This window comes from Gossypium hirsutum, chromosome A11 (assembly GCF_007990345.1).
Source record: "Gossypium hirsutum isolate 1008001.06 chromosome A11, Gossypium_hirsutum_v2.1, whole genome shotgun sequence".
Lineage (NCBI taxonomy): Eukaryota > Viridiplantae > Streptophyta > Magnoliopsida > Malvales > Malvaceae > Gossypium > Gossypium hirsutum.
In genome coordinates, this window is record NC_053434.1 from 32,437,075 (window position 1) to 32,459,371 (window position 22,297).

The window sequence follows — 22,297 nt, forward strand, 5'->3', positions numbered from 1 at the left end:
AGCACGTTATTACATTCTGCACCACCACCTACGTTTGAAGTGGTTTTTTACATTGTTTTCCTTACCATTATTACCTCATCCACGTTTGTATTTTCATGATATCATAGTCCAATTAAATCCTCGATAACATCAAAATCATGCTGCATTGTCATAACAATACAATAACCCATCATCAAATGTAAACCCTGGCGTCAAATAATAGAAACCCTCAAAAAAGCCCATACATTGCTTCTCTAACCCTATCACACTCAATATCCCATACAACAACATCCCCACCAATATACGTCACTTATTTTGAGCAAAAGTCCCACAAAAATGCATCTTCACTACTTAACGGCGACACCTAAAAAGAATATTATTTTGTGTAATATAACACTGCACATTCACATACACTGCAGAATAAATAACGAAGACAAAATAACTCAAATGCCATGAGCACATGTAGTAAATTTGGGTCTTAAACACATGATAAAATGGCACAAAATAAATAAATAAATAAATTTAAAAATCTGGTCAATGAGTGCATCAATTTTCTTCCTTTACCAAAACCTTATTCTAAAGAATATATTATTAGAATTAAACATATAAAATGTCAAATGGAGAAAAATGATTCTAAATTTTGAAAAAGAAATTAACCCTCCATAACCTTTACATTCATTGGACAAGAACAAGCATGTTCAAATAAAATTAAGGCGTATGTAAAAGCCATATAGGCACCAAAATGATAGGAATGTTCAAAATAGCAATAACAAATCAAAGAAATTGAATAAATCTATAAAATACCACTCTTCACGTAACCCAAATCGCAAAGCCAAATAGAAAAGAATTGATCGAGGCACAACTAAAGCGCTGACATGATAGCCGGAATTTGCAAAGCAGAGAAAACGCAATCATTCATTTCACTATGCATTGTGAAAATATAACGGATTATTAGTAGTCATCAAGGTTTAAGACTAATTTAATGCATGAAAATCTATGTTAAAGAAGTTCCTCCAAAACGCCTCTTTTCCTTTGTCTCGGATTCTCACTGCAGCTCCCCAACAGGTGCCTCATTCAGCCATAGAAAATGGATGAAATTATACAGTTTTGCACTTACACTCACCTGTTTATGGATAAATATACCAATTTTTTATGTTAACAAGAAGTTTAACAAGAACTAAAAGAATAGTTTCTTTTTGTTGTTGGGGAGAGGGGGGAGAAGAGGTTAGGCTGCTGCAATACCTTGTATGGTGTGGGGTTTAATCTCCTAATGTGATCAGGCCTCATTTGCTCAAGCTGTTTGATGCAATGGTCCCTAATGTCCTTGAGAGCTGGTAACTCTTCTCTTACTTTACCTTCAGGAGGGGCAAAAGAAAAGCTTGTGTCAGAAAAATGGAAAAAGATGCACAAATTGCTGATGAGCTTTTCTTCTGTTCAACAGCAAGTTACTAAAAAGTTGAGACTAAAGACACTGCTAAAAAAATTGAAAGTTACTAAGGAATAAAGAAGACCACTTAAGTAAAATAAGGTTATCAGTTCTGCTCCTTTATGGTAGCTGCTGAATTAGTTTTACATATATTCTGAGCTTTTACCTGACTTCCCAGGCCAGTAACACTTCAGAAGCTCTTCCACGCGCTGTGGTACCACATATGCTCTTTTGGATTCATTAAAAGGGTGGCGACATAAAATACGTTCTCCCACCTACGAATTTGAAGAGGGTAAACATGAGGCCTATTGGCCTTACCATTGTAGCATCTATGAAGTTAAGTCTATATATTGTTGCCGTGTATGCTGCTATTAGTTGTTGGTGCATAACAGAGGAATTATAAAAATTCCAAGTTAATGTATATCAAAATCAAAATGAACCAGCGGATTTTAGGACGTGGGTAACCTATAAGATAATTGATTATATGTACAAAACGAACTGGTGGGTGTACTCGACTTTGGTATCTATATAATGCAAAAAAGTTAAGCATTTATGTAAGTTTAAAAGATTAAATAATAGTATCATTCTAGACTGAATCCTTATGTTGCTAAGTTAAAATTAGATCTAAAGCATTTATGATGCTCTTAAATACACATTCATGATGCCCCACATTTTTTTTAAAAGGAAAAAGAGGAAGATGGTGTTGGTTGCTAATTACTGAAAACTAAAAACTTTGGAGTCTATACAGCAAGAGTAATGGGAACTACCTTTGGACATGGTTCATTTTCCCCTGTCATTATATCCACCAGTGAATATCCTTCCCTTCCATATAACCTGTAACATCGTTTTTTGCATGGTATAGAGACCTAGTATTTAAAAAGTAAATAAAAAGATGAGAGAAAGAAAGAGGAAATGTGTTATATAATGAAGAAGCATGCTGTTAAAACTTCTTGGCTGCCAGGTCAAACCTTGGATACATCCTCTGAAAGTTTGATGCGTGGCTGATTATTGATCTCAACAAGCTTGAAAACACAACCTAAAGCTGCTTGAGCATAGCAAGTGACCAAATAGGTTCCTATTCCATAACAATCCACCTCATGACCCTGCGAAGAAAAAGTGTAATCTCATGAATAGATGTGCTCAAGAATGAATCAAGGAGGCATTGTCAACCTGATAGAGTCAAATAAATTATTCAAAGAAATTTTAGTTAGACTGAGAACCTGCTTGTTTAGTGCGTCAAGAGTTTCCTCATTCAAATCATTACTAGCAGTAATGCTTGTCTTTCCAAAACCGGGCAGGCCAAATTCTTTTTCAATTATTTGAAAGATCTTTCGGGCTTCACCAGACAAGTATGCTAGGTCACCGGAGTCCAATCTAATGCCAACTGATTTATACCTGCATTTTACATATTTAACTTATCACTGAAATTGAGCACGACTGAATGCTTACTTGCGCAGATGAAATCCACAAAAAAGTAATGCTGTCAGATGTTATGTAAACAAAAAGAAGACCTATAACCTATATGATCTGTGATAAATTGAGAAGCCCAATAAAAAACCCTTTGATAATGATTAGCATAAAATGGAAAAGAAGGCAGAAGCAGGGGCAGTATCAGCTGATGCATGGCACATAAAGGTGTTACTTCATGCCTTTCTTCATATGCCTTCGATTTCACTTTAAGTATAGCCATATGAAATATGAAGACTTAATCATACATTAATTCATTTTCAGTTCTAACTAAGAATGCTACTAATACAATTAATCAGCTTATGAACATAAATTCGACTTTGAAAACCACTGGAAAGATGATAACAAATTACTGAACTGAATGTAAGTACATACAAAGTATCAAAAAGGAACAACAGAAATTCTTTTAACCCAGTTTTGAGCATGCAACAAACCGTTCTTATAAGAAAATGAACTGCCATATCTATAAGCCTTTGAGACATACCCCAAGTCATTAAGTGCCAAAGCAACTGCACAAAAGTTGGGGACTCCACTCCTCATTACCTATAAAACGGATGGCACAACAGCAATGTTAGTGCTGATATATGTTATGATAAAATAGGCTTCCCCAAACTTGTTCTACAGCTAACACTCAAGGAAGTTGTACTTACATCATATGTATCTACAAGAGCAAGGAAGTTGTTAGGAAACGCCAAGGCATATGAGGTGAAAGCTGCTAATTCACTCTGATTGGTCTCACCAACACTGTTACCAAGTGCCTTTGACCACTAGAAAATATGCACCAATTAAATAAGTTAAAAGTAGATGAAGCATTCAGTAATTAACTAGTAGCAATATTGCAGAGAAGAGAATAGACGGAAAAAGCATTGGTCTCTCTCTTCCAAACTCCTTATATATCATAATCTATATATTTAGATTAACATGGGTTTTGAGAACTAAATGGAACAAAATCCTGCAACAATGCATTGAGCTTTCTATTGTAAAACTTTGTTTTTAAAAGGGGTGATGGTGATCTTTAGGATCTAAGATTGCAACATTTGGCCACTGCGATTCTTGGAAGAGAAGAAATGCAAGTTTTAATATCCGAGTTTGATGAACATGCACAAGTTGCACCAGTGGGTTTCAGTTTGATGTATTTGGACAAAAGTATATTTCTAGACAAAAACAAATTAAATAATTGTTGACAACAATGTAAATGGCCGATGCAGAACACCTGTATTTTGCTTAACCATGACTGAACAAGACTGACAAAGTCCTCACAAGTACTTGAACCATCAGACCTATGCAGCGATCTCTCTAGGATCTCATCAGGGCTCTGCAAATTAAAATTTGAATAACCTAATAAATTCAAAGAAACAAAAAAGTTCCAGGAAGACATCCATAATATCCAATGCATGAAAATAACATAAGAAAAAGGTTGATAGAACAGCATACAGAAAACTGATAGAAAATAGTAAGCAATTTTGAAGGTTAGTGTGAAATCCAAGCTTGTTTCTACACGTTAAAATTTATGGAGCATGAACCAATTCACTAAGAGATAAGAATCACCAAGAAAATGAAGTGTCAATGAAAAACCATTTTAGATATAAAACAAAGAGAGCCAATAGTAAAGTTAAACTCAAGCATGTTAAAGGAAACTAATAACTCTAATAGTCAAATTAAAAGTTAAATACTTCTATAAAAACAGTTATATATGGATTGAAACAATATTTTCCACTGAAATCAAGTATCTGGCAGTCACCTCATTCATGTCGTACATGTTTATGAAGGTATTAAGTTATATTTATTAGTGTGCCATTAATGTGATAAACAAAAACAAACCGGATCAACGAAAAAGGTAAAATTTAATCAGGCTTGCTATCAATCAACTAGTTTGACCTCAAAATAAATCCAGTCAAATACAAAGATTCCCAATTTAGGAGAACATATAGAGATGGGGGGAGAGATTCAGCAGGAACAAAACATACTTTCTGACCAAGAACACTGCTGCAACATACAAGGTTATAGTCTACCATATAGATATAAACTGAAGTACATGCAGAAAATATATAATAAAGTCTTACGATAATTGCTATAGAGCTTGAAAGTTTCCAGAAATAAATTACTGACCATAAATGAGCTAACAAAAGCGTGGGAATGTGTCCCACGAAGAGGTATCCCGAATAACCTCCCAGCAGCAACATTGCTGGCCAACACACAGCATAAAACAGAAACAAGCAATACAAACATTAGCTTAGATAAAGAATCTACATTAGTGAAGAATAGAGAAAAACCATAAGCTCTGTCTGAATAGCTTCACGATCAAGCTGAGGACAAATTAACTGCATTTCCATCCAGTTGAATAACATGATATAGGAAGCCATAAAAGCAGTATAGAACAGGATATGAATATTTTAGAAAACCACCTTGTAGCATCAAAGCCTCCAATATAACAATACTTTGATGCTGAAATAGCGCCATCAGGTCCCTGCAATTAACATGAATGGAAATGTCTGACAGAATGAAACTCAATTATTAACATTTACAATAAGAAAATAAAAAAGAAAAAACTCATCAACCTGAGCTCGTCGAAGCCCGAACTCAAGCAACATTTTAGATTTTCCAGCAACAAGTCTGTGTCTAGCCGCATTTGTAGCCACCAAGGACGCAAAATTTACAAGATTCAGAACTGGAGTCTCCAACAATTGAACCACCTAAAAACAAAAATTCACGAATCAAGAAAAATTAAGATAAAAACGAAGGAGCTGAAAAAAAGAACCAAATTCAAGACAAACAGATGTGGCAAAAAAAAAAAAAGTTTCATAGCACTCACAGCAACTGGTCCTTCAACTCGAAGCAGGGGCACCTTTGGGAAAACAATTGTTCCCTCCGAAATAGCATAAACTTCAACATCAGAACAGTCAATATTTCTTAGATACTTGACAAAGCCTTCCTGTTGTTTGCAGAAACAGTGAAAAAGTTAAACATCCAATTACAAGCACAGTAAAACAAACAGAACGCAGAATATCATAACTTGAATCATCTGCGAAGTAGTTAGCTTACCTCACATGAACCAGGCAAGGTTTCACAGATGAAGGAAATCTCTTCCTCGGTTAACTTGAAATTAGCAATGAGCTTTATGCATTCTTCCAAACCAGCAAACACTGTAAATTCACCACCAAACGGATTCTTTCGAAAATATAGATCGAACCTGAAAGCATATTATTAAACGCTAGTCCGAAGCTCAAAATATTCAATCTTTCAAAAGGGAAACACTTGCAATTTTTCATTTTTCATTTTTCATTTCTTAAACTAACAGGTAACCAAATGATTATTAGTTAAATAACTAACTTTCGAATATCGGAAGCCCTGATTTTCCAATAACTTTTTTTTTTCTTCGGTAACAACTTGAACTTCAAAGAAGTAAAGTTCGAAGGAAAAAGAACTCTACTGAAAAAAGTAACTACGAATCATCAAAACTCTATTTTCAATCCGATTTTCGTAGTAGCCAAAAAACGGATTAGATATGAAAGAGAAACATAAAAATTATTCATAACGGAATGAAATTAAAGGTATAAAAGGGAAGAATTTGAAAGTTACACGGCTCGGTCGTTGTGTTTGCCGGCTTTCCAATAAGCGTAAGCCATGGTGAACTGATAAAGATCGGTTAAAAGAGGAGTGACCATCGGGTTCGTCGGCCCGTCCATGACCCGACCCGCATTCACACTCGGTCCGTTCGCTTTCGCTTCCATTTTCAATCGTTCCTGGCCTATTATTACCAACTTCTCACTTCCCAGTTCAAAACCCGTCTGCTTTTATATAGTGGAGGAAAACATAGCGTATGGATCAGGAAAACAACAAAAGAAATTTGGAGAGATCGTTGAATTGAAGCGTATTTCGTACTCTTTTTTTTTTCGTTCTTCAGAAAGAAAATTAGAAAAAAGAAATTATGAGTTCAAATTGAATTCCATCAAAAACTGGAAAATAGCAACACGGAGAGTGTTAAGGGGGGTTGGCTTAGCGCAGTCTACCTTCAAAGAATCATGACGTGTACAAACCGGAATTAGGTACTCCCTCATGGTTTTGAACCGTCACTGCCTTTTTGTGGACCGTATAAAACATCACTGTTCTTTCTATTTTTCCCATTTTTTTTTCTCCTTCCCTTTTTCATCCGACACTTTTTCTTTTTATTCGTTTTTATATATATATATTCTGATTTTGATTCCATTTTCTCATTTCCTTAAATTTTATTCTTGGTTTGTTTGACTTAAAATAATTTTAAAAAATAATTTTTAAAAAATGAATTTTTTTTGGAGAATTAGTACTTTTTGTTGTTTAGATAAATTTATGTAAAATATTTATTGTTATTTGACAGATTTTTTTAAAAATATTTCATAAAAATTATTTTTAATGAAACAAATATTCCTCTAAGATTTTTTTTATCTTTTCATTATTTAATTGAGTTTATTTTATATTTATAAATTTATATTTTACATTATTTTTTGTAAAATAAACCCAGCATAAATATATTTGTTATAAAATATTATAGTGTATTTTCCTTTTAATAATTGAAATTTATTTTATAATAAGAAAATATTTTGTAATAATCAATGTTATATATAAACTTAATAATATATAATGCTTAATTAAAACTTAATTAAATTACATATATTACATATATGAGAGTACATATTAACACATTAAAACTGTAAGATATGAAGGTAAGCATGATTTAAATAAATACTCATATATATATATGATTAAAAATATTCATATTTTTATACTAGGTTAAAATATGTCATAAGTTCTTGTAATCTTCGTAAATTTGAAATTTAGTCAATATACATTTATTTTTGGGTTAGTCTCACTTTTTAAATATCAAAATTTAGGTTCAGCTATTAGCATTATTAAAAATATTTTATTAAATTCATGTTCATTATAACATCATTTTTTAGTTACATGAATACCAAATATTTTTTATTTAAAAATGTGACATCAACAAAATTGATAAAAAATTTAACAATGTTAACAATTGTACTTAATTTTTATATCTAAAAGAAGTTTTAGACCTTGAACTGTGAATGGTTTGTAATTGGACATTATAAACTTTTAATTGGTTTGGTTTAAAGCTTCTATTACAACTTCAAATAGATAATTGAATGGTATGAGTAATTGTTCGACTAACTTGTAAATGCAAGCTCAAGATCTATTGGTTATTAAGGTAAGTCTTATATGTTTTATGTGTGGTCTGGAAATTAATCATAAGTTTAGTATGAACTAATTAAATGATGATGATTTTATGGAGAGATGCATGATGTTTTAATGAATCTTCCTAAATAAGATTTATACGTATTACTCTACTATATTATTTTTAACCTTATGAATGGTGTTTTTCAACGTTTTACAACATTACGATTTAGATCTAATCATTTGTTTTTAAATAAAACGATTTCTAAAATCCTTTCAAATATAACCTTTTAAATACCTTATCACCTACATTAATGTCCAATTGAAGCTTTTAGAATATTTGCTTGTTAAAAATTCAATTTACGAATTATGTTGATGATTTGATGGTCAGAGTAGCACAAGAGAAACATGACTTAAGGTTATCAAATATTCCATGAATAATTGGTGGTTGATGTGCTTTGTGGTGGTTTGGGCTAATGCGACGTTTGGAATTCGGGTCGGATTGTCTTGACTGGATTTGAGCACCACATAAACATAATTTTTTAATAGACATTTACTTGAATAATTATAACTATTTGTTATTAATTAAGTACTATAACTTTTGGCAACAAGAGATATAACTTATCACTATGAATATTGACAACTCTTAATTAATAACTAGTGATAACTTTTGAATTGCTTGTAATTTTTAAATTATAACTATTGAAACATTATAAACATTTTAAAAATGTTTCTACACATGTGACATAATATAATTTTTTTGTCAAGAAAAGAATTTTTATTAACTTAAAATATTGTTAGACGTAACATTTTCAATTTTAGTCTGAACCTTAAAAAGAAGAATGTTATAAAATACATCTAGATAAACACACAAAAGATTAAAAATGTTAAGGTTAACCTCAGCTTAAAGGATTGAAAAATTGCTTCTTATGTGTGCTAATGCATTGACACACTTATTCCTTAAATGTGTGCACACAATGTAGAAGCTCAACAAGAAGAGTTGTTAATGTCATTCTTATTAACCACAAAGTTGATCACAGAAGTGGCATCAACTTTGCTTTCAAGGTATCCAACAGTAATGGATTTAGCAAGTTGAAAACCATCTCTTAATGCCCATAAATTGGCTTCCACACGTGAGAGAAATGTGACGATAGGAACTAACAATCCAACCTCCATCATGATCTTTGCTAATTGCTCTAGCTCATACCTTTTTGGGATCCTCGACAAAAGATTCATCTATATTGAGTTTGAGCCATCCATGAGTTGGGGCCTTCCATATAATTCCCAACAGCTATAGGTGGCGACATGCTCTTAAAAAGGTTCAACAAGAAATACAATTCACCTGTTTCACCATTGTTCGAATAGATGTAATGTTATCAACATGCTTGTCTTTAAACACCACCGCATTTCTAAACAACCAAATTTAGCACATCGTGAAGGTAAAAACTAATTTATAGGGTATCCTGTGCTTTTGATACAAGCGTTAATGTTGAGTTTTAACCAGTCCTTCCAAGTTATGTTGTCTGAGTTTGCTACAATTCGCTTGGAAACAAAGTAACTCGCTAGTTTCTTGTCATTATGCATTCTTTATGAAATGTCCAGTGGTTTCACTTTGGGTCCTACAAATTTACACCTCGATGTTTCAATAAGAATCTTGTGGGAAGGGTTTAATGGCAACACTCCCATATGAAAAGCACAAGCCTAGAAGGTACTTTCTGTTTCTAGATCCAACTACAGTTTTCATCTTGTTTGTTCTGATTTTCCATAGGTTTATTTGCTGCAATTTGATAAATTCTATCGAGTGTGAATTCATATGAGGTTGAGAAATTCCAAAAAAACCATCTCGCACATTGTAACGAATAGTTATAGAGGTGTGGTAGAAGCTTTGAAGGATGGCTTCAGGGAGGTTAAGACCTTTCCTTAAGCGTCATATGGTCTTCCACAAAAGTTTTGGGAGGACTTAGGCCATCCAATTATCCATTCAAAAATTAACAAATGTTCACTATTACACACAATCCATTTGATCCATTCCTCAAGAAAAAAGGCTAATTTTTCATAAGTCCCTCCAAGTTATGGAGACATTTTTTACACTTTTCAAGTTTTGACAGTTCTTTGACATACATAAATAGAAGGATCTTGGCCCAAAGTTTGTCATTTTCTTTCTAAAGTCTCTAGTCGAGTTTAGTGATTTGTGCTTGGTTTCTAAACTTTGCTTCTCTAACTCCAAAAACCTCCTTGCTTCTTAGGTTTAGTGATCATCTCCCACCATAAGAGATGCAAGCTATATGAAATAGGTTGTAAGAACTATCATGGTGAATTGGATCAAGATCACTTGGCCAGTAGGGAACACAATTTGGCTTTCGAAAAGAACAGCTTGGCCAGAATTTTGTCAACTATGAAGTCATTACCCCTTTTGTTGATTCTTTTCGTTTGCATTGAAACGATAAGGTACTGGGCAATCTCATCCGCTGGTCCGATGTTCAGTCTATTAATCGCCAAAATTCTTTGTTCTTCATTAGTGTTAAAGTGAAAACAATATTCGAGACTCACTGAGGCTTACACTCTGCCCTAGTTCCTCGATGAACTTCTCTAAGACCTTTTTCAATTGCAGCAATTGAGTTTCTATTAGTCCTAGAGAATAAAATCACCCATCTAAAAAAAAAAAAAAAAAAAAAAGATGCGATATAGTTGGTCCTCTGTTATAAGTTCTAATAGGTTTCCACTTTTTTGCCTGATATTCCTATATGATTTGGAGATGTAGGAACTCAATGCATAGAATGAAAGTATAAGGGGACAAGGGTCATGTGTGAAGGGGTAAAACTTTGGAGTTTATCTTCATCCACAATTACTGACATGAACAAGAAAAGGGACTGTATGAAACACAATTCATAAAAAAACTAAATTCATTTCTATAGAAAATAGAAATATTGAAAGAGTTTACCAATGAATGTCAATTCAAATTTATCTTAAACTTTCTTTAAGTCCAACCTAATAATCATAGGTCTCGCTCCGTCTATTTTTCCCTTCGAATAAATGGACCACTTCATGTACAATAATTGCATCAGTCCATATAGCTGGTCTTGCTTTGGTAAAATTGCCTAGATCAGAAAGATCATCTTTACTCATGGGAGGCATTATCCCATTAACAATGATCTTTCTAATGAAAGTGACTTGTGGTTCTTAAACTTACGGATAAATGAAGGAGAGTTGGTTTTTGACACAAAGGAGATAAAAGAGTGGTGCACAACATCTACAAAAACCATGTTTTAACCTTGGATTTGTTTCCTTCCTGAAGAAGCGTATATTTTAGTAAATATAAATTGCATATGCTTGAAAAAAGGTCTAATAAATATGAACTTCCCATTGTATCAATGCAAAAATACTTTGGAATATACTAACATATTATCTCTTTCTTTGAACCAAAAAAAAAAAAATCAAATTAACTATATCATAATATGAATAGTCAATGCCGCTTTGAACTAGTGTTACAAAAACTCCTACTGACGTAAAAGAAAGTTTCCATACAGCAAGTCCGAGCAAAGCTGGCAAACAAAAAATAGGCAACGAAATTGATGTAAACGTTAAGAAGCATCTAATTCTCATGTTCGTGGTCGAGGGAAACCTGGCCGGTCACTTTCCCTATCTTATTCTCTTACCAGGTAACCCTGGCTCGTCATTGTCATTGATACTACTTTTGAGATTAATGCTCAATGGATAAACTAATTATTATTATTATTTTATTCCATCTCATATATTTCAATTTAGTTCCTTTTTTTTTATTTGTTTTTTTTAATGTTTTGCTATTATAGAAAAGAGAAAATTGTCTTTGTCGTTGTCATTGTATTTATCGTCATCTTCTTCAGAATGATCTTTTAGCATAGATAAGCCATGGTTTGAGCTTCACCCTTATCAGGAATTTAAGATCCCAATGTTTACATAAAAAGATGACATTTCATTTTCAAGTTTCTTCCGGCTAGAAAGATGAGGATCATAATTAATGCAGATTGAAGAACACAGAATCCAAGAATATTTAGAAAGACCATCAAACTAGTTAAAATACGCATGCCCAGAAAATTAGTGTTTATAAATGGTGACTTAATAAATAATATATTTTTATGAAGAAATGACTTGCATTTCTTATGATGATAGATGATTACTGCATGAAATACCCGGTTTAGTTCAAGAAAGCAAGAACTATGAATTACTATCAGTTGAGTTCTTTTTTTTTTCCCATGTAAATTACAGATGATTGAGCAAGAAAATTATGATAGAAATTATCAGAAAAAGTAAGTAGCAGCTGCTAAATTTACCCAAGAAAAAGGTTAAGGAAAAAAAAGTTTACTTCAGTCAGAAACATCTGAGGCTATTGCTGCATTTCTACTCATCCACTTCTGGATGTTTCTATGGAGGCTTTGTGAGAAATACAAAAAAGACACAAAACCTGACCGTAATTATCTCTATAAAAACCCGAAATGTTAACATGCTAGCCTTAGTTAACCAGAAGATTCAGAAGTTCGGTCTGTCTATCCCTATTTCATCACCGGTGTCACTTCTTCCTACTTGCTTACTGCTCAAGTGTTTATTAAAAGATGGAAATTAATCCATGGAATGATATTGTGTCTGCATATGTGGAAAAATAAGGAAAAAAAAAAGGGGGGGGGGGAAGCGAATTTACCGGGGATGGTGCGGAGAAAGTATAAGGTCATGGTCCAAATTCTTTAAGAGTACACTGTTTGATTGCTCTGTTCTCATCGTACTAGCATCAAGGGAATAGATTTCCTTTAGATCAGATTCTTGTGTATCAAAGGGAAGTGAAACTGTGGTCGTTGCAACTAGACCAAATTCTGACAGACAGATAAACCAGGAAGAAGTCATACCATTTCAACTAAGTTGAAAATTGCAAGCTTTTGTGCATACCTGGTGTGTTTGTCTTCAGTTGATGATGATGCAGAATGTCTTCCCTGCAAATATCCTTCACAATCCCTTAACTAAGATGACCAGTAAGGATAATTCCCCTAAATTTTCATGCTTTGTCACGCATATGACTTACCTGAGATGATGAGAGGAGCTGAAATGGCCAAAAATGAGCCTGGATTGATTCCAATCCAAATGAAGTTTCCGAAGTAATTATGTTTGAAATGTTTGGTACTGATCCAGGGTTTGAGGAACTGCATTGGTTGGGTAGATCAAAAACCATCTGCACCGAGGTTTCCGGATTTGCTGGTACTGCTTCCGACATGTTTATGGGTAGAGACCCATTTTCTTCACCGAAGTTCATTCTTGTTTGGGAAAACTGTAGTGGTTGCAAAACTCCAGGCAAGCACATTGGATGCAAGCTTAATCCATTTCTCATTGATAGCATCTGAAAAATTAAGACAATGTAAACAAATCAGAAGCAAACTTTCTAAACACATCTCTCATTCTACACGTATTTCTGTTTGTTATTAGCAATTCTACATTGAAAATAAAAGGATATACTAACTAGGCTATGAAACAACACCCTGCTACAGATAGAACCGAAGTCAACAGTCTTTTATGATAAAACTTTTACTGATTTACAACTATTAATATGTAATGCAGACCTAAAATGAGGCATTCACGTGTCACATAAACCTTATCTTGTAATAGAAGATGTAAGCTGCCACTAAAACCCTCACAGACAATATTCTTGCACTAACGGGGTTTTCGACATTGAGTTCTCATTTATATAATGTTTGTTTTCAACTAGCTTCCATGTCATATACACTTGGCAACACCTCTAAAGCAAGTATTCCATGGAACTATACCATGAGTGGATTAATTCAACAGATTTTTCATAATGTCACAGTACATAATAGACACCATATTGGTCAAGTTTCAACTTTATGCCGCTTGTGGATGCTGAAGTTCTATAGACATATCAATCTACAATCAAGTTAGAGTCTTTGAACTTCAATCATCAACAAGCTAGACTGACAATGAAATTAATAGGATCATATTTTTCCAAACGTGCTAAAGCAAACTAAAATGTGGTTATTTCAACTAACTTCAAGATTACTTTCAAGAAATAGACCGTTTCTGCTTCTGAAAGAAGACAATAGTAGATTTACGAACTTGCTACTCAGCTTTGAGATTCTTCAATGTCATAAAATAGCCTAACCAATATTTATGCAAATTCTTTCTACATATCAAAACCCCATATGCGGATTCACCAAGAGAGGCAATATAAACTAAACTACAGCTGTGGATTCACCAACAAAAGAGCAAAAGTAGTAAAGTTGTTGACATATATACCTGAACTTGAAGCTGAAGCTGCTTTAAGTACTCGATAGCTTCATCAAGCATCGAAGCCTTATCAGTCTGCCATGAATATAAGATTCAATCCCTCTTATATATCACCCAAATGAGTAATGCAGCAATATTTGGGGAAAAAAAAGAATACCTTGTTAGAATTTGGAATAAGGTTTTGCAATGCTTTCATTTTCTCATTAATCCTACTTCTCCTCCTCTGCCACAATCAAACTCCATAGATCAGAAATCCATGAAGAAACTTTCAATAAAAATAAAATCAAATCGAATAAATGCTTCCCCATTAGTAAAGATTTAGAATCAAACTAACCTTTTCAGACAAATTGTGAACCTCCGCAGCTCTGCTTCTTTTTGAGGAACTACGAGGTGGAGCTGGCTTTGGTGGTGCCTCATCCACCAGTGCTTCAATACCCTCCTGCTTATGACAAATTTCAAACTATATATATAAAAAAGTTTGAGACTTTGCTTGATTTGAATTATAACAAAGAAAAACAAAGCAAGAAACCTTTACTTTACCAGAGCTAAAAGGTAATATTTTTCTTTAAAAAAATGAATATCTTCACATTCAAAAATAGAATCTTGGAATGGTCCGTACTGTTTGCTTCATGTAATCAAATATAAGCGCATGCAATCTTAACTCATTTTTAACTAAGATCTTAACCTTTCTCAACAAAACGTCTCAAATTTTATCCCTTTCCAAGCACCATTTTTCTCAGCAACAAATAGAAATCATCAAAAAAAAAAAACAGAAGCTCACCTCACTTTCACAGTCGTACTCATCGGTATCGTTCTCACCAGGAGCTCCAATCAAACCCCACCCTCCACCTTGCTTCACTCCACCACCGGGCGGTGCTGGTGACGGTGATAACCGCCGTGGATTCTCAGATGGTCCCCCAAAGTGGGCCATTCCAGAAGATGACGAAGACGAAGAAGAATAAGAAGAAGAATGACCTAGAATTTGATGAAGAAGGTTGGATATATCATCTGAAGAAGAAGGAGGAGGTAAACACGTCCCATTATTATAATTATAGCAATTATTATTGATATTCTTATAATGAAACATGTTAAGGTTAAGGTTATCTCCCATTTCTAGCCTTCCCTTTTTTTCAGTTTAAAATGGTTTTTCTCTTTTCTTCATCCATGTGCTTCGGTTACTGTCGTTTTTGCTTTGGCTTTTGGTTTGTACAACGTAAAAGCTTTGCACGGTTTGGTTTTTATTTTCTAACGACAAAAAGAAAGACAAAATGAAGTATTTGTGAAATAAAGAGTGGATGATTTTGTAATATAATAATTATATTATTAGCATTTTAACTTATGGTTTATTACATTACATTAAATTCAGTAGAGACTTATGTAAAAAAATGACAGGCGGGAACAGGTGTAGTTTTCACGGCGAATGATTGGGCGGTCAAACAACAATAGTGACATATCAAGGTGAGACTAAAGAAAGTTTTACTCCAGTGTCAGGTAAACTCGCACTCACGGTCACGGGGGCACGTGCGGGGACATTAAATCATGGCTTTATTCTTTAAATACTGATTAATCAATAATCAACCCTATTATTAGTTTTACAATTTCTTTTTGTTTGTTTCATGTGTTTTCGGACACAGATCCAGTCTTAAATTGGTCCCGCAACTGCTTCTCTTTGTTTTTAATTAAAATAGTCAATCATTTTGTTAAACATTAAATTTGAAATTAATTAGAAATAAGTTAAACAAGGAATGTTACTTCATATCAATTAGTGAATGATTAGATTGTGGTTATATATAGTGTAAAAGTTAAACTTTTCATCATAAAAAAGATAAAATCATGAGAATCATCTTTATCCATCTAAAATCAATAATATTTCATTACCATCATCCTTATTCAAATATGATAATTGAATGTAAATGTTAAAAAATATTACTTTTACGATGAGCATGCCACATTACATAGAAATTAATCTTGTATATGATCTCATAAAATTACTTTTTCCAACTACTAAAAAATGTAATTATTTTACCTGCTTCATTTTTTCCCTACAAACATCTTTGGGCTCCAAAATGTTACAAAGCGACGAAGCAATAATCTCGATTTGTCTAGTTTTAAGATAAGATTTAGATGATGTAAAGCCTATATGTCTCAGTTTTACTAGAATATAAAAAGGGTTGATAAAAATAGATTAGTAATTGAAGGAAATGAGCCAAAATAAGCGTCACCGAAATCTACAAATGAGGTCATCCTGATAGCCAGCTGTTGTTGATTTGGATTCAAAGTTGACACAAAGTCGCCGATAACCATAAGTGCAATCGATTAAACTTTTGTGTTGGTATTTTTAAAATTTACAGCACGTTTGGTTCGCTGTAATGGAATAGATGCATAATGGAATAGAGGCGTAATAGATAATTCTTTTGTTTGGTTGAATGTAATGGAATAGAGGCGTAATGGTATTCTTGTGTTTGGTTGAATGGAATAGAGGTGTAATAACATAAGGAAAAAAGCTAAAATGACTAGAATACCCTTAGCAGAATTTTTTTAAGTTAGATGATTATTGTTATTGTTATTAAATTTTAATAAGATTATTAATATAAATAATAAATAATTTAATCATATTTTAACATAATTGTTATAAAATATAATTTAATAAAATATATAATTTAATAAAATTTTTAATAAATATTCTTATATGAATTTACTAATAAAATCATAATATATGATACTAAAATATAATTTAAAATAATTATTATTAAATATAATTTAATAAAATATATAATTTAATAAAATTGTTAATAAATATTCTTATATGAATTTACTAATAAAATCATAATATATAATACTAAAATATAATTTAACATAATTGTTATAAAATATAATTTAATAAAATATATAATTTAATAAAATTGTTAATAAATATTCTTATATGAATTTACTAATAAAATCATAATATATAATACTAAAATATAATTTAAAATAATTATTATTATCTTAATTTAATAAAATATATAATTTACTAAAATCATAATATATAATACTATAAAATATAATTTAAATAATTATTATTAAATATAATTTATAATCTACTTTATTATTATTAAACTGCAATACATATTTAATGTGCTAAAATATCATTTGTGGAACAAATAATTTAAATATTCTACAATAAAAAATTATTAGCAGTAATAAATAACTTTAGAATTATATTTTGCATAAACATAATAACAATGAATATTAACAAAAGGTTAAATGAGATTCATGAAATTCTATGTCACAATCTATATGTTATACAGTTTTGCCACATCAAAAGTTAGAACATTGTATATGACATACCATCCCAAATATTACAAACAGAAAAAGTTACGAAAATGTCATCAACAAAACCATAAATTTTAATGGTCAGCAAGAAATCTTCTAACCCATTCCAACCGTACATCAGAAGGTAAACTAAAGAAAACTACCATTTGAGTTGGATGATCCGGAATTTTACTCAATGCTTGAAACCGTTCATCCATAGTTAAACTTTCTATTTCACATAAGGTTGGATATAAATTTGCCGCTTTCTGTTGGATGCCCTGGTGAACTACCACATCGGAGGCAATACTCCTACTGATTTGTTCGCCAATTGCCCGCATGTTTTCAGCCAATAAAGTGGCAGCATCATTAACTGAAGAAGAAAAATGACCAGTTGTATCAGAATTCTTTTTTTTCCTCTTTGAAGATGAGGAACCCCCTTGGTTTTTGTCTGTTTGCGGCTCCGTGGCAGAAACATCCATGTCATCGAAAGAGACATTAGCATCGCAATCATAGTATTCGTTTCTGTCTTCATTAATATCTGCAGAAGGTACATCCTCAGCATTTATTTCTTCAAGAACGTCAGCGGCTGTTTGAGCGTCTTTCCCAGTCGCTCGATCTTTTGCGTATATGGTAGTAAGTTGGTCGTAGTAAGGGAAACTACGATGTTTGAACTGACCGGCTTCTTTATGACTCTACAAAAACGAGGAAATCATATTAGTTATAAGTTTGGTAAGAATAGGATAATAAAGAGTTAAACTCATTCTTACCTTTAAATAAGAGTCCCAGACCGCATCTTCAGCAACAATGACCTGCCTATGGTCGTCCCAACCAAAACCGCTATTGTTTTGGCCATTAAGCATGTCATACACTATTGACCAATCTCTTTTCAGTAACCTAATCCTTGACTCGATATTAGGTCTTGCCTTCAACATCGCATTAGGTAAAGCCTTCTCTAACATTTTTTCTAACTCGTTTAAGTAACCGGCTTTGAACCCCGTATCAGCGTTAAATGTCCCAATATTGTGCAAGTCCACCATGCTGGAAACCAGTGCTGCATCTTCTTCTGGAACCCATTTCCTTTTGGTTCCTCGAGATGATTGTGAAGGAACAATTGATTCTGGAACACCTGACATAATTATCTTAAGAAAAAAACAAATTAAAATTAACTTTAATATCATGAATCATAATGTGAACACTTTATAAAATTAAAATTGAGTTCAATATCATGAATAAAAAACTCATAAAGAATAAAATTATAACACATGATGAATGAAAAGAAATCAAATTATAATTCAACAAGTTTAGTACAATACAATAAACACAAAAACACCACCAAAGTTTCACAAACTATATACATAAAATAACATAAAAAGGAAAACATGTTGAAAGAATGTTAGGACAGACAATTTTTACCTTGATTGAATTGGAAAGCTTTTCTTGAGGGTTATTTAGAGATACTTGGGATTGATCTCTCTACTCACTGCATTTATTTAAAAGGGTCACATTTCTCCAATCATAATTTCAATAACAGTACAGTAAACTTAAATAATTTAATTGCCAAGGAACTTACAGTGATTGCGTGAAAAGAAGACGCTCAACTGTGAGTGGAGGAAGCAGTCAAACAATCCAAAAAAGAAGAGGAAGCAATAACACACTATCAAAAAAAACTGAACAATACAAATTTAGAATCATTACAAAGAACAAAATAGAAATTAAAACTATCTTTGCAACAAGAAATTCATTTCTTTATCAATCATCTAAAATTAATACTATTTGATAATCGATACCACATATAATTATACTTGTAATAAATAAGAAGGTAGAAACATTGTGATATGGATCATAACAAAAAAACATATTAATTATGAATAAATTTACCAATATTTATTAAGAATAAAGTTTATTATTCATAAATTATCAACTTCACTGGCAATTACATTTTACTGTACTTAAACTAACATATTAATATAATCTACCGATAGATTTCAGGATTTTAGAGATATAATTTAATGAATTGGTGAAATATTGTATTCCCAGTACAAGTCTATGAAGCCTACATAACATTTAACTTCCAACAAAGAGTTTTCTTGGCAATACCATACTGCCACTCATTTCAGTTTTAAATCTAGGATACCTTCAATAACAATATTTTTAGATTATTTGATGTATTTCAATCATTATCGATTTATATAAATTTTAATATTTTAATTTCATTTTGATGTATTTTGATGTATTTTGATGTATTTCAATCATTATCGATTATTTTGATGTATTTCAATCATTATCGATTTATATAGTCCAACTTAAACTAGTTACTAATGATTTAAAACCGAAATTTAAAAAATGCAGAGACGAAACAAAATTCATGCTTCCAACCGAAAACTGGATTTTAAAAGAATAATTCATGCTTTTATTCACACCAGTACCTTAAACTGGATTTCCTGTACTATTAACATGTTTTACTGTTTCCCGAGAAATGCATTTTTCATTTCAATAAGTTTTATTTCCATGATTTTATTTTATCTCAGTCCAACCATGCATTTGTACAGACACACACACACACACACACACATATCCGTATTAATAAAAAATTGACATATATCCGTATTCAAAATTTTCAATACCAATAAAAATCAACTTATTACATCACCACTTGCAAAATATAACTATAAAAACATTACTATGGAGTAAGCCATAAAAAAACAGTCCAATTTACTTGAATTGCAACTATAAAATACCTCTTGAATTGCAACTAGAGCTTCAGCTTGCCAACGATTTATGTCTGGAGCAAATCAGTAGCTAACAGTCCAATACCTACAAAAGTTCACATTGAACATCAATTAACTGGAACATCAATACTCTCAAGAATCCCATAAGCAAAAAATTTCAGTCTTTGCGGGGATTGTTTTTTAAACCAGAAAAAAAAATTTAGAATCACATCAGGTAAGTGCTTTGTAAGTCATTTAACCAAAATCCTAGTGATACACTCACAAAAAAGCAGAGCAGTATGATAGGATGAACACAGATGCAGCATTTAACCAAACTCCACATGCTGATAGGATGAACACAGATGATTACATAGACAACATCATTCTTGTAGCAGACACAGAACCATCTTAATTACAACATGTCATATAAAACAGCGCAGTTACCAAAAGGCAACCTAGGCACTTGAGGCAGACATACTTCAGGAAGCATTTCCATGTTAATGGTATGCAGCTAATGCTTGTTTACCAATCTAGTAGTCCATTTTACACACTAAAACCATGTCGGATATATGCTTATATCAAAGCACTCACACAATTTAACATAGAAGAAGGTTACTTGACATAAATAGAATGTCCTAAAAACCCTCTGATTAGTGCAAACTTACCTCTTTTCAACTTTCACGGTATTCCAAGCCAAGACAAGCTAAAATAAGTTATCATACAATTTCGATTCATATCAATGTTATAAATAAATACCCTATCCTTAAGAATGAGAAAGCATCTTAAATCAAAAAATAATGATTCTAAAACTGCTATTGACAATTTATATATAAAAGAGCCAAAATCACCTACAAGTTGAATCACTAGTAGATATAAGGAAGAAAATGAAAGTACATAGAAAAGAAAGCACTAACATAAATCCCAGAAAGAAACAGAAATTGAAACGAAAAGAAAAGGTCAACAATTCGGAAACAAACCAGCAATGAACTGAAACAAAACTTAACCAATTAAAGGGTATGATTTTACAATTAAAAGCATCTTACACAGCATTGGGAAGAAGAAGACAAAGAGCTCTCTTTGTCTCTTTTCTATACGCTTTTAACTGTATTTTCCCCGACTCTCGGCTTTTCTGATTTGTCTGCTGAAATTGAAAAAAATGATCAAGAATCAAGCCATTACAACTTCTAATTCTTTATCAAATGAATTAAAGTTTTATTTCACGAAAATTGGGATTCATGAATCAATTCAACTAGTTTAAGCCCTAGTTTTCAGAAACCTTAGATGCCAATTTTTAACGATTATAAACAGAGATTCAACTAATTTGATGAATCAAGTCTTACTAAAACCTCATTTTAAAGGTGAATGCATGATTCAATTTCAAGAAATGTTGAATCTCTCATCATAGACGTAAAAGGGAAAACACGTGACAAAAAAATGTTAGGGCAGATAATTTTTACCTTGCTTGAATTGGAAAGGTTTTCTTGAGGGTTTCTTTGGAGATACTTGTTGGGATTTGAAGAACAGAAGTCTGTTTTTGGACTTCCCTACTCACTGCATTTGAAGAACAAAAGGGTGCGTTTGGTTCGACAAAACAATCAAATGAAAGTGAAACGGGAGCAGTGGAGGTCATTTACTTGGCAGATTCTGTTTGATGTTGGGAGGGAGAGTTCTGGAGGTGGATTTCGGCTTGGGAAGATGAGGGTAAAACAGGGCATAGGAATTGGGAGAATGCTAAACGGGAGCTAAACTGAACAAAGGGCAGGGAATAGAAATCGGTGAATAAGGAGGAATACGTACGTAACCGATTCGGCGCGTAATGGGCATTACAGCGAACCAAACGCTGGAATATGTGGGGCTCACCGATTCGGTGCGTAATGGTAAACCCATTACATCGAACCAAACAAGCTGTTAGGGTTCTACTTCTGGTATTGATATTCCCTTCCCTTTTTCATTTAATAATAATAACCCCGACAAAGTGTAGTCCCAAATGATG

At 32.5% G+C, this 22,297-nt stretch overlaps 3 protein-coding genes across 11 annotated transcripts; all 3 read right to left on the reverse strand.

Annotated features, from left to right (window-relative positions):
- Window positions 1-867: 867 nt before the first annotated feature.
- LOC121209850 (nicotinate phosphoribosyltransferase 2) lies at window positions 868-7,025 on the reverse strand. Its single transcript, XM_041081584.1, has 16 exons — window positions 6,883-7,025; window positions 6,452-6,660; window positions 5,915-6,062; window positions 5,685-5,804; window positions 5,431-5,565; window positions 5,278-5,339; window positions 4,982-5,057; window positions 4,086-4,187; window positions 3,523-3,639; window positions 3,357-3,415; window positions 2,626-2,800; window positions 2,374-2,508; window positions 2,173-2,271; window positions 1,572-1,680; window positions 1,222-1,334; window positions 868-1,102 (listed from the first exon to the last, which is right to left on the reverse strand). Exons 1-16 carry the CDS (start codon window positions 6,928-6,930, stop codon window positions 1,025-1,027), a joined length of 1,785 nt encoding a protein of 594 aa, XP_040937518.1. The 5' UTR covers window positions 6,931-7,025; the 3' UTR covers window positions 868-1,024.
- Window positions 7,026-12,287: 5,262 nt separating this feature from the next.
- On the reverse strand, window positions 12,288-15,538 carry LOC107913239 (transcription factor ALC). Of its 7 annotated transcripts, none has more exons than XM_016841763.2 (8): window positions 15,084-15,538; window positions 14,637-14,762; window positions 14,460-14,525; window positions 14,312-14,377; window positions 13,089-13,400; window positions 12,956-13,010; window positions 12,714-12,882; window positions 12,288-12,605 (listed from the first exon to the last, which is right to left on the reverse strand). In XM_016841763.2, the coding sequence occupies exons 1-8, from the start codon at window positions 15,411-15,413 to the stop codon at window positions 12,545-12,547; spliced, it is 1,185 nt and encodes a 394-aa protein (XP_016697252.2). In that variant the 5' UTR covers window positions 15,414-15,538; the 3' UTR covers window positions 12,288-12,544. The 7 variants fall into 7 exon arrangements, 6 of the variants coding, with proteins under 6 accessions (XP_016697252.2, XP_016697253.2, XP_040937520.1 ...); XM_016841764.2 differs by having other exon boundaries at window positions 14,637-14,741; window positions 15,084-15,527; XR_005904961.1 differs by having other exon boundaries at window positions 12,481-12,605; window positions 12,956-12,999.
- Window positions 15,539-17,607: 2,069 nt separating this feature from the next.
- LOC107897243 (uncharacterized protein At2g29880-like) lies at window positions 17,608-21,904 on the reverse strand. 3 transcript variants are annotated; one of them, XM_041081591.1, is made up of 7 exons: window positions 21,762-21,904; window positions 21,348-21,442; window positions 20,335-20,410; window positions 19,167-19,194; window positions 19,010-19,076; window positions 18,364-18,735; window positions 17,608-18,288 (listed from the first exon to the last, which is right to left on the reverse strand). In XM_041081591.1, the coding sequence occupies exons 6-7, from the start codon at window positions 18,727-18,729 to the stop codon at window positions 17,692-17,694; spliced, it is 963 nt and encodes a 320-aa protein (XP_040937525.1). In that variant the 5' UTR covers window positions 18,730-18,735; window positions 19,010-19,076; window positions 19,167-19,194; window positions 20,335-20,410; window positions 21,348-21,442; window positions 21,762-21,904; the 3' UTR covers window positions 17,608-17,691. The 3 variants fall into 3 exon arrangements, with proteins under 3 accessions (XP_040937525.1, XP_040937524.1, XP_040937523.1); XM_041081590.1 differs by having other exon boundaries at window positions 19,167-19,250; XM_041081589.1 differs by having other exon boundaries at window positions 19,167-19,263.
- Between the last annotated feature and the right edge of the window lie 393 nt (window positions 21,905-22,297).

Coding starts and splice junctions, on each gene's coding strand:
- LOC107897243 (XM_041081591.1), bottom strand. CDS start 18,729: ATGTCAGGTGTTCCAGAATCAATTGTTCCTTCACAATCATCTCGAGGA. Junction 18,289..18,363: donor TCTGGGACTCTTATTTAAAG/GTAAGAATGAGT, acceptor TCGTTTTTGTAG/AGTCATAAAGAAGCCGGTCA.
- LOC121209850 (XM_041081584.1), bottom strand. CDS start 6,930: ATGAGGGAGTACCTAATTCCGGTTTGTACACGTCATGATTCTTTGAAG. Junction 2,801..3,356: donor TTGGCACTTAATGACTTGGG/GTATGTCTCAAA, acceptor TGTAAAATGCAG/GTATAAATCAGTTGGCATTA. Junction 2,272..2,373: donor TTTCAGAGGATGTATCCAAG/GTTTGACCTGGC, acceptor TTTAAATACTAG/GTCTCTATACCATGCAAAAA.
- LOC107913239 (XM_016841763.2), bottom strand. CDS start 15,413: ATGGGAGATAACCTTAACCTTAACATGTTTCATTATAAGAATATCAAT. Junction 13,011..13,088: donor AGCTCCTCTCATCATCTCAG/GTAAGTCATATG, acceptor GGGATTGTGAAG/GATATTTGCAGGGAAGACAT. Junction 12,606..12,713: donor CTTTCTCCGCACCATCCCCG/GTAAATTCGCTT, acceptor ACACTTGAGCAG/TAAGCAAGTAGGAAGAAGTG.